We start from the raw sequence: 12,725 nt of genomic DNA, 5'->3' as shown, positions 1-12,725 counted from the left end.
GAACAATAGATTAAAATATCTGATTGGTCAAAAGAGAGGCATATATAGGCAAATCAAAAGAGGAGAGGGGCAATTGAGAAATCGATATATTCAGTTAAAGAGAGAAATGAAAAAGGGAATTAGAAAAGCAAAAAGAGATTATGAGGTTAAAGTTGCAAGAGAATCGAAGACTAACCCAAAAGGATTCTTTCAGGTATACAGAAGTAAGATCAGGGACAAGATAGGCCCACTCAAAAGTTCCTCGGGTCAGCTCACTGACAGTGATAAGGAAATGTGTAGAATTTTTAACACATACTTCCTCTCAGTTTTTACACAGGAGGATACCAGCGATATTCCAGTAATGATAAATTATGTAGGACAGGACGATAATAAACTGTGTACTATTAGGGTCACAAGTGACATGGTCCTTAGGCAAATAGATAAATTAAAACCTAACAAATCCCCAGGCCCTGATGAACTGTATGCAAGGGTTCTAAAGGAATGTAAAGAGGAGCTTAGCACACCTTTGGCTAATCTTTTCAACATATCACTACAAACTGGCATGGTGCCAGATAAGTGGAAAATGGCAAATGTGATACCTATTTTCAAAACAGGTGACAGGTCCTTAGCTTCGAACTATAGACCAATAAGCCTAACCTCCATAGTGGGAAAATTTATGGAATCAATAATTGCCGAGGCAGTTCGTAGCCACCTTGAAAAGCATAAATTAATCAACGAATCTCAGCATGGTTTTACAAAGGGGCGTTCCTGCCTTACGAATTTATTAACTTTTTTCACTAAGGTATTTGAGGAGGTAGATCATGGTAATGAATATGATATTGTGTATATGGACTTCAGTAAGGCTTTTGACAGGGTCCCACATCAGAGACTATTGAGGAAAATTAAAGCACATGGAATAGGAGGAGAAATTTTTTCCTGGATAGAGGCATGGTTGACAAATAGGCAGCAGAGAGTTTGCATAAATGGGGAGAAATCAGAGTGGGGAAGTGTCACGAGCGGTGTTCCACAGGGGTCAGTGTTGGGCCCCCTGCTGTTCACAATCTACATAAACGACATAGATGAGGGCATAAAGAGCGACATCGGCAAGTTTGCCGATGACACCAAAATAGGCCGTCGAATTCATTCTGACGAGGACATTCGAGCACTCCAGGAAGATTTGAATAGACTGATGCAGTGGTCGGAGAAGTGGCAGATGCAGTTTAATATAGACAAATGCAAAGTTCTAAATGTTGGACAGGACAATAACCATGCCACATATAAACTAAATAATGTAGATCTTAATATTACGGATTGCGAAAAAGATTTAGGAGTTCTGGTTAGCAGTAATCTGAAACCAAGACAACAGTGCATAAGTGTTCGCAATAAAGCTAATAGAATCCTTGGCTTCATATCAAGAAGCATAAATAATAGGAGTCCTCAGGTTGTTCTTCAACTCTATACATCCTTGGTTAGGCCTCATTTAGATTATGCTGCACAGTTTTGGTCACCTTATTACAGAATGGATATAAATTCTCTGGAAAATGTACAAAGGAGGATGACAAAGTTGATCCCATGTATCAGAAACCTTCCCTATGAGGATAGACTAAGGGCCCTGAATCTGCACTCTCTAGAAAGACGTAGAATTAGGGGGGATATGATTGAGGTGTATAAATGGAAGACAGGAATAAATAAAGGGGATGTAAATAGTGTGCTGAAAATATCTAGCCTAGACAGGACTCGCAGCAATGGTTTTAAGTTGGAAAAATTCAGATTCAGGAAGGATATAGGAAAGTACTGGTTTGGTAATAGAGTTGTGGATGAGTGGAACAAACTCCCAAGTACCGTTATAGAGGCCAGAACGTTGTGTAGCTTTAAAAATAGGTTGGATAAATACATGAGTGGATGTGGGTGGGTGTGAGTTAGACCTGATAGCTTGTGCTACCAGGTCGGTTGCCGTGTTCCTCCCTTCAGTCAATGTGACCTGACCTGACTAGGTTGGGTGCATTGGCTTAAGCCGGTAGGAGACTTGGACCTGCCTCGCATGGGCCAGTAGGCCTTCTGCAGTGTTCCTTCGTTCTTATGTTCTTTATATATATATATATATATATATATATATATATATATATATATATATATATATATATATATATATATACGTATATATACGTATATATATATATATATATATATATATATATATATATATATATATATATATATATATATATATATATATATATATATATATATATATATATATATATATATATGTATGTATATATATATATATGTATATATATATATATATATATATATATATATATATATATATATATATATATATATATATATATATATATATATATATATATATATATATATATATATATATGAGGTTTAACCAAATATATATAGTCGAAGTATAAACCTTATGGCTATTCTTTTTATAACTCTTAATTAAAAAACGTGTGCGTCGCTTAGTTATTTTTGCACGCGATAAACATGGTCGCCAAAATTTCTAAGCAATATACCAATTATATAGAAACAGTTTCTGTACAAACAAATCGATTTACACGATTCCACAATGGTTAACTAATTATACAGTATATATATATATATATATATATATATATATATATATATATATATATATATATATATATATATATATATATATATATATATATATATATATATATATTATATATATATATATATATATATATAATATATACATATATATATATATATATATATATATATATATATATATATATATATATATATATATATATATATATATATATATATGTCGTGCCGAATAGGCAGAACTTGCCATCTTGGCTTAAATAGCAACGCTAATCTTGCCATATAGGACAAGTGAAAATTTGTGTATGCAATAATTTCGCCAAAATCATTCTGAACCTAACGAAAAAAAATATATTTCACTGTGTTTGTTTAGCATTAAATTATTGTAAACAAATCTAAAATATATATAGTTGGGTTAGGCTAAAATAAATTGTTCTTGTTATAATAAGGTTAGGTAAGTTTTCTAAGATTCTTCTGGTGCAAAATTAAAATTTTTTACATTAACATTAATGAAAAAAATGTATCTTTAAACGTATAAGAGAAAATTTCAGAAAGGACTTAATTTTAAATGAGTTCTTGCTAATTGACCAGTTTTACATATTCGGCACGACATATATATATATGTCGTGCCGAATAGGCAGAACTTGCGATCTTGGCTTAAATAGCAACGCTCATCTTGCCATATAGGACAAGTGAAAATTTGTGTATGCAATAATTTCGCCAAAATCATTCTGAACCTAACAAAAAAAATAGATTTCACTGTGTTTGTTTAGTATTAAATTATTGTAAACAAATCTAAAATATATTTAGTTGGGTTAGGCTAAAATAAATTGTTCTTGTTATAATAAGGTTAGGTAAGTTTTCTAAGATTCTTTTGTAGCAAAATTTAATTTTTTTACATTAACATTAATGAAAAAAATATATCTTAAAACATATAACAGAAAATTTTAGAAAGGACTTAATTTTAAATGAGTTCTTGCTAATTGACCAGTTTTACATATTCGGCACGACATATATATATATATATATATATATATATATATATATATATATATATATATATATATATATATATATATATATATATATATATATGTCGTGCCGAATATGTAAAACTGGTCAATTAGCAAGAACTTTAAAGATATATTTTTTTCATTAATGTTAATGTAAAAATTTTTAACTTTGCATAAAAAGAATCTTAGAAAACTTACCTAACCTTATTATAAAAAGAGCAATTTATTTTAGCCTAACCCAACTAAATATCTTTTAAATATATCGTTAGTGTTCGCATCACTATTGGGCCGTGCGGACGTGCTGCGCAGTAGCTCCTGATTGGGTTGGCTTTTGCGCAGTAGCTCCTGATTGAGTTGGCTTTTGCGCAGTGTTGACGTGTACTTAGCTCTGTGAAGACCTGTTTGCGCGCTCTCTACGAATTGAAGCAAGATGCCCTCCATCGAGCAACTTTACCAACAGCTTAAGGAAGAATTGAGGATGGCGAAGATGAAGATTCGGCGACTGACCGAGGAAAACAAGAAGATTCGTAGTAGTCCTCCTGTTTTGAGTCCTCAGGTCAAGAAGGGAAACTGGTCAGTGGCTGGACAGCAGGGAACGAAGTTGACGATCAAGAAGACGAATGGAAAGGTAGAAACGATGAAGAAGAAAGAGACTGCCGTGGAAACTGTTGTGGAAACATCTAATACATTCTCAGTACTACCCGACGAATGTGAGTCGACTACTGGGAGCATCACGACGAACGACACCAAGGAAGGTAAGAATATTGTTGTTGTTGGGGATAGCCAAGTTAGGTATATGGATAGGGCGTTCTGCTTGAAGGACAGGAGTAGGACACAGAGAGTTTGCTTTCCTGGGGCTGGGATGGAGGATATTGTTAGCAGTCTGGATGACATCATGAGAGGTAATGGGAGCAATCCTATTATCTGTCTCAGTGCTGGAGGCAACGATGTTGGCAGACGTAGGAGTGAAGACCTGATTAGCAGGTATAGGTCAGCAATAGAAATAGGAGTAAGGGTGGGAACCCTTTCATATGTGGTATTTTGCCAAGGAGAGGAGTTGGAAATGAATGGTTGTCCAGGGCAACTGGTGTCAATTGCTGGCTGGACAAATACTGTAAGGAAAATGCGGTAACATTCATTGACAACTGGGACCTCTTCTATGGCAGAAATGACATGTATGCCAGGGATGGGGTTCACTTATCTAGGTCTGGGGTGGTAGCACTGGCAACTGCAGTGGAGGGAGCAGTTAGGACTTTAAACTAGGAATAGTTAGTGGTATGGGTTTTAGCAGGAAAACAGTGAAGTCCCAGTGTAGTAATATTACGAGTTCTAGGGGAACTAGTAATAAGCAGAACGAGGTAGATATTGAAAAGCCAGTGACACTGGGTGATAAGGACAGTAATAGGTTTAGTAGAAAAACAGAAATGAGCAGGAAGGGTAAAGAGAAAGGAGAGTCTTTCAATGTCTATTATGCTAATTGCCGTAGTGCTAGGAATAAGATGGACGAGTTGAGATTAGTTGCTAGTGCAGGTAACATTGATGTATTTGCCTTAACTGAGACGTGGTTTAATTCAAAAAGTCGGGACATGCCTGCGGAATGTCATATTCAGGATTTTAAATTGTTCCAAGTAGATAGAAGTATCGGGAAGGGGGGTGGGGTGGCATTGTATGTCCGAGATCGCTTGAACTGTTGCATAAAAACGGGTATTAAGTCTGAAGTAACACATAGAGTCTGTTTGGATAGAATTTTCAGAGGGGCATGAAAAACTGATTTTAGGAGTGATATACCGTCCCCCAAACTTAGATAGGGACCAAGGGAGACTACTATGGGAGGAAATTGTTAAGGCCACAAGGCACGATAATGTAGTAATTCTAGGAGACTTTAACTTTAGTCATATTGATTTGAATTTCTTGACTGGGAATTTAGAATCATACGACTTCTTAGAAGTAGTTCAGGATTGTTTTTTGAAGCAGTTTGTGACAGAACCTACAAGGGGAAATAACCTGCTTGACTTAGTTATGGCAAACAATGAATCCCTTGTTAATAATTTAGAAATTTCAGAGGAACTGGGTGCTAGCGACCACAAATCAATTACATTTAGCATTGAATGGAAGTACGATAGTAGCGATAACTCAGTAACAGTCCCAGATTTTCGCTTAGCAGATTACGATGGGCTTAGAGAACACTTATCATCTGTTGACTGGGGTAACGAAGTGAGCTATCAATATGACAGTTTTCTGAACACTATACATGCTGCTCAAAGAACGTTTATCCCATATAAAGAAATTAGATCAAATAGAAATGACCCAAAATGGATGAATAATAGGCTCAAATATCTACTAGGGCATAAGAAAGGAATTTATAGGCGTATCAAAAGAGGTGAGGGTCATCTTATGAATCAGTATATTGACATTAAGAGGGACATTAAAATGGGGATAAGAAAAGCTAAAAGGGACTATGAAATTAAAGTTGCTAGGGATTCTAAAACTAACCCAAAAAGTTTTTTCCAGGTCTATAGAACAAAAGTTAGAGATAAGATAGGTCCCCTTAAAAATAACTATGGGCACCTTACTGACAAAGAGAATGAAATGTGCTCGATTTTTAATAATTATTTTCTCTCAGTTTTTACACAGGAAGACACTAACAATATTCCAGTAATTAATTTTTATAGTGGGCTAGAAGAAGATAAATTATATAACATCACAGTCACTAGTGAAATGGTTGTGAAGCAGATAGACAGACTGAAGCAAAATAAGTCGCCGGGTCCTGATGAGGTTTTTTCAAGGGTTCTTAAGGAATGAAAAATGGAACTCTGTGAACCATTAACTAATATTTTTAATTTATCTCTTCAAACAGGTGTAGTGTCTGATATGTGGAAGATGGCTAATGTATTTCCTATTTTTAAAACAGGGGACAAGTCGTTACCGTCAAATTACCGCCCAATAAGCCTGACCTCAATTGTAGGCAAATTACTAGAGTCAATTATAGCTGAGATTATAAGAAGCCATCTCGATAAGCATAGCTTGATTAATGATACTCAGCATGGATTCACAAGAGGCCGGTCTTGTCTAACTAATTTATTAACTTTCTTCAGTAAAGCTTTTGAGGCTGTTGACCACGATAAAGAATTTGATATTATTTACTTAGATTTTAGTAAGGCTTTTGATAGAGTTCCGCACCATAGACTGTTAAAGAAAGTGGCAGCTCATGGCATTGGGGGAAAAGTGCTCTCGTGGATCGAGTCATGGCTCACTGACAGGAAGCAGAGTGTCCATAAATGGGGTTAAATCCGAGTGGGGATCTGTAACAAGTGGCGTTCCACAGGGATCAGTCTTGGGCCCGTTGTTGTTTATAATATATATCAATGATCTTGATGAGGGAATTACTAGTGATATGAGCAAATTCGCCGATGACACAAAGATAGGTAGGATAATTGATTCAAACGTAGATGTTATGGAACTTCAGGAGGATTTAAACAAACTCTATTCTTGGTCAGAAAAGTGGCAGATGCAGTTCAATGTAGATAAATGCAAGGTTCTGAAGCTTGGGAGTGCCCATAACCCTAGTACTTATAAGTTAAATGATGTAGAACTTAGCCATACAGATTGCGAAAAGGACTTGGGGGTTATGGTGAGCAGCAACCTTAAACCAAGACAGCAATGCCTAAGCGTATGTAATAAGGCAAATAGATTACTGGGATTTATATCACTAAGTGTAAGCAACAGAAGTCCAGAGGTCATACTGCAGCTTTATACATCATTAGTAAGGCCTCACCTAGATTATGCAGCTCAGTTCTGGTCTCCATATTACAGAATGGACATAAATTCGTTAGAAAACATTCAGCGTAGGATGACTAAATTAATACATAGCATTAGAAATCTTCCTTATGAAGAAAGATTGAAGACTCTTAAGTTACATTCACTTGTTAGACGAAGAATGAGGGGAGACCTGATCGAAGTGTATAAGTGGAAGATAGGTATTAATAAAGGGGATATTAATAAGGTCTTGAGGATGTCTCTCCAAGAGAGAACCCGCAGTAATGGATTTAAATTAGATAAGTTTAGATTTAGAAAGGACATAGGAAAGTACTGGTTTGGAAATAGGGTAGTTGATGAGTGGAACAGTCTACCTAGTTGGGTTACTGAGGCTGGGACTTTGGGTAGTTTCAAATTTAGGTTGGATAAGTACATAAGTGGGAGGGGTTGGATTTGAGTGGGACTTTCACATCAGAGCTTATTTCTTGGGTGGCATTGAAAATTGGGTTGGGCAAATGTTTTGTTAGTGGGATGAATTGTAAAGGACCTGCCTAGTATGGGCCAACAGGCCTCCTGCAGTGTTCCTCCTTCCTTATGTTCTTAAATACGATTACAATAATTTAGTACTAAAGAAACACAATCAAATATATTTTTTTCGTTAGGTTCAGAATGATTTTGGCGAAATTACTGCATACACAAATTTTCACTTGTCCTATATGGCAAGATGAGCGTTGCTATTTAAGCCAAGATGGCAAGTTCTGCCTATTCGGCACGACATATATATATATATATATATATATATATATATATATATATATATATATATATATATATATATATATATATATATATATCTGGAGGGGTTTTGGGATATTAGCAGTTTGGAGGGATATGTTGTGTATCTTTACACGTATATGCTTCTAAACTGTTGTGTTCTGAGCACCTCTGCAAAAACAGTGATTATGTGTGAGTGAGGTGAGAGTGTTGAATAATGATGAAAGTATTTTCTTTTTTGGGGATTTTCTTTCTTTTTGGGTCACCCTGCCTCGGTGGGAGACGGCCGACTTGTTGGAAAAAAATATATATAACACACGCTGGCCGTCTCCCACCGAGGCAGGGTGACCCGAAAAGAAACACTTACACCATCACTGTCTTGCTAGAGACGCGAAGATACGAGAGTATAGATATCACTCTAAACAGCAAATATCCCCAACTCCTCCTTTTGAGTGCAGCCACTGTACTTTCCACCTCAAGGACTCAAGTTCAGTAGTAGTAGGTTGGTAGACAGTAACCACCCAGGGAAGTACTACTGTCCTGCCAAATGAATGTAAGACGGAAATCTGGAATTGTTTTACACGCTGGTTTGTGTTTTATCTCATAAACACACAACATAACATTTATACCTTGCTACTTTTACTTACAATTAAATCACACTACATATTCATGTACGCATTTATGTATGCACACTCATCCGAATTTCCTTTGATTTTTCTTAATAGTTCTTGTTCTTTCATTTCCATGGGGAAGTGGAATAAGAATTTTTTTTTCCGTAAGCCATGCGTGTTGTAAAAGCCGACTAAAATGCCGGGAGCAATGAGTTATAGATTACTAAAAGTAAGAAAACCTGTGTGGAGTACAATATTACCCATGTTTCGACAAGCGCGTTGAGCCAAAATTTTGGAGGACTAAAACTCCTGGTGTTCTACACAACTGTATTGCCAACTGAAAATGATGATTTAAGGCACGAATGTCTGTGTAAATTTGGTCCCGTAACGGAGTTGAGTCTAGCCTCACTCTGATTAATTAGACGACCGTCACTTTTCCTATATATCACGCATGCATTATTGCGATTATCAATATAGCAGACACATTTATGGTCAGTGATGCGTGTCTAAATCTCGAAACATTTCTTCCTAGTAGACTATGTCGCAGCTCATGCAAGGTGGTATCGCTTACATAATAACTTAAATATAAACAAGATATTTGGTTTTCTTGGTGGTGAGACCCTTAATTGTGGTGCTAGTGGTAGTAGTCACTCTTACTAGTCCACCCTTAGTAAATGTCTTGGGGTTATTACACTGAAGAGCTAAAACATGGTCAGACCAGATCTCACTGTGAGGTGTAATAGAAAGTTTTTTTATGTTTATTATTATTATACTGCACTAATGTCTGATCCGAGGAAGGTGAGGATAGCTCTAATACCTTGGATTAAGAGCCTTTCACCAGCATCAATGCTTCCTTCCCCCCCCCACCTCTTGAAGGGAACTGAGCGCTATAAGGGTAAGTGCTGAATCATGGGAACGCATAAATGATCTTGCTCAACCTCTGAAGGCTGACATAATGATACAGCAGCACCGACGGAAGCTCAAGGAGTTGTACTCGGCAGGTTACAACGTTCAATACTCCAAGAGGAAAAAAACAATCCGTTCCTGTAGACATCTGAACTTTTATATACGTTCTATTCTCATCCAATATACAGTTTTAAAACACAATAAAAAAATAGAAAATTAGTATAGACTACCTGTCAACAACAGACGACACATTAGCTAAACTCCCACATATACACTCACTGCGGAAAAAGAGTGTCAGACCTCCTCCTCCTCCTCCTGCTGTTATCCCACACATAGTCAAGGCCACCATGCGGGTAGATGTCTGTGCTGTGTGATAACATGAAGTGGAGTGAACACTGAAAAAAAAGTTTTTATTTTTTTTTATTTTAGCAATTATATAACAAATTTATTTTTAATATGCCTTCATTTTCTTTATTAACTCAATTAAAATGAACATAATTATTTGATTTTATTCAAGAAAAAACCACTGAAACTGTTTGGGTCATACTCCTGAAATTTAGAGGACTGAGGAAATATCCCAGCCATTTCACCTAATATGACATAAATTCTCTTATTTATATGCATATTGTAGCTAAATTTTTTAACATGTCAGAAAATGTGTCAAACCTCTCTGAAATATTGAAATATGCAATAAAAAAAGTTTTCTCTTGTTTTTTCTATATATGATAATGTCTTCGTCCATAGTTTGCTCCTGGAAGCCAGAAGGTACCTAAGCATCAAGGAATCTATTCATCAGGTATGGCAAGATTTACATTCAAATCTTTGACCTCTTAACTCTTCTTAATAAAAAGGAACTACTACCATTCTTCTGAGGAACAAACTTAATGAAAATTTGGCACATTTTATTAAAAAAAAAAAAGAGAAACCAGTTGATTTCCACACCCAATTCTGAAATGTGTGTGTGTATTCACCTAATTGTGGTTGCAGGGGTTGATACTCAACTCCTGGCCCCGCCTCTTCACTGATCGCTGCTAGGTCCCCTCTCTCTCTCTGCTCCCTGAGCTTTATCATACCTTGTCCTAAAGCTATGTATGGTTCATGCCTCCACTACATCACTTGACAACTATCTGACTGAAGTACTTCCTAACATCCCTTTGACTCGTCTGAGTCTTCAGCTTCCAGTTGTGACCCCTTGTTTCTGTGTCCCCTCTTTAGAGCATCCTGTCTGTCCACCTTCTCTATTCCACGCAGTATTTTGTATGTCGTTATCATGTCTCCCCTGACCCTCCTGTCCTCCAGCGTCCTCAGGCCGATTTCCCTCAACCTTCTTTCGTAGGACATTCCCCTGAGCTCCGAAACTAACCTTGTTGCAAACCTTTGCACTTTCTCTAATTCCTTGACGTGTTTGACCAGGTGTGGGTTCCAAACTGGTGCTGCATACTCCAGTATGGGCCTGACGTACACAGTGTACAGTGTCTCGAACGATTCCTTACAAAGGTGACGGAACGCTATTCTCAGGTTTGCCAGGCGCCCATTTGCTGCAGCAGTTATCTGGTTGATGTATGCTTCCGGAGACAATCTTTCTCCTTGAGTGAGGTTTGCAGTCTTTGACCATCTAGCCTATACTCTGTCTGCGGTCTTCTTTGTCTTTCCCCAATCTTCATGACTTTGCATTTGGCGGGGTTGAATTCGAGAAGGTAGTTGCTGGACCACGTGCTCAGCCTGTCCAGGCTTCTTTGTAGTCCTGCCTGATCCTCATCTGATTTAATTTTCCTCATTAACTTCACATCATCTGCGAACATGGACACTTCTGAGTCTATCCCTTCCATCATGTCATTCTCATATACCAAAAATAGCACTGGTCCTAGGATTGACCCCTGTGGGACCCCGCTCGTCACAGGCGCCCATTGTGATACCTCATCACGTTCCATGACTCGTTGTTGTCTCCCTGTCAGGTATTCTCTGATCCATTGCAGTGCCCTTCCTGTTACATGCTCCTGATCCTCCAGCTTCTGCACTAATCTCATGAGAGGAACTTTGTCAGAGGCCTTCCTGCAGTCCAGAAAAATGCATTCAACCCACCCCTCTCTCTCTCTTGTCTTACTTCTGTTACCTTGTCATAAAACTCCAGAAGGTTTGTGACACAGGATTTGCCTTCCATGAATCCGTGCTGGTTGTCGTATATAATCTTGTTCCGTTCCAGGTGCTCCACCACTCTCCTGATAATCTTCTCCATGACTTTGCATATTATACACGTCAGTGACACTGGTCTGTAGTTTAGTGCCTCGTTTCTGTCTCCTTTCTTAAAAATGGGGACTACATTTGCCGTCTTCCATACCTCAGGTAGTTGCCAAGTTTCAAGGGATGTGTTGAAGATTGTGGTTAATGGCACACACAGCATCTCCGCTCCTTCTCTAAGAACCCACGGGGAGATGTTGTCCTGTCCCATCGCCTTTGAAGTATCAAGGTCACTTAGCAATTTCTGCACCTCCCCCCTCAGTTGTGTGTATGTCATCTAACACTTGTTGGTATATTCCCTGTTGGTGTTTCCCTCTGTGCTATCTTACCAGAGCCCTTCCTGTCTCTACTGTTAATACTTCCTTAAATCTCGTGTTGAGCTCCTCGCATACCTCATGATCGTTTCTTGTGTGTGTGTGTGCGTGTGTGTGTGTGTGTGTAGGGGTTGAGTCATAGCTCCTGGCCCTGCCTCTTCACCGGTCGTTACTAGGTCTTCTCTCTCCCTGCTCCGTGAGCTTTATCATATCTCTTCTTGAAACTATGTATGAATCCTGCCTCCACTATATCACTTTCTAGACTATTCCACTTCCTGACAATTCTATGGCTGAAGAAATACTTCCTAACTTCCCTCTAAATCTTCAACTTCCTTGTTGCTGTGTCCCATCTCTGGAACATCCTGTCTCTGTCCACCTTGTCAATTCCTCTCAATATTTTATATGTCGTTATCATGTCCCCCCTATACCTTCTGTTCTCCATTGTCGTCTGGTCGATTTCCCTTAACCTTACTTAACCATACTTAGCTCCTTGACTAGTCTTGTTGCAAACCTTTGCACTTTCTCTAATTTCTCGACGTGCTTGA

At 37.7% G+C, this 12,725-nt stretch overlaps 1 protein-coding gene across 7 annotated transcripts in view; it reads right to left on the bottom strand.

Annotated features, from left to right (window-relative positions):
- Window positions 1-12,725, bottom strand: part of LOC128701274 (uncharacterized) — a 109,109-nt gene that overhangs the window by 32,027 nt on the left and 64,357 nt on the right. For 5 of the 7 annotated variants that reach the window (XM_053794954.2, XM_053794963.2, XM_053794940.2 and 2 more), the window contains exon 5: window positions 9,908-10,023. In XM_053794954.2, the coding sequence (XP_053650929.2) occupies window positions 9,908-10,023 (116 nt within the window). The remainder of the gene's footprint in view (window positions 1-9,907; window positions 10,024-12,725) is intronic. The other 2 variants (XM_053794932.2, XM_070091919.1) reach the window with 1 other exon arrangement.

This window comes from Cherax quadricarinatus, chromosome 37 (assembly GCF_038502225.1).
Source record: "Cherax quadricarinatus isolate ZL_2023a chromosome 37, ASM3850222v1, whole genome shotgun sequence".
Classification (NCBI taxonomy): Eukaryota; Metazoa; Arthropoda; class Malacostraca; order Decapoda; family Parastacidae; genus Cherax; species Cherax quadricarinatus.
This window is presented reverse-complemented; position numbering and strand designations above follow the sequence as displayed.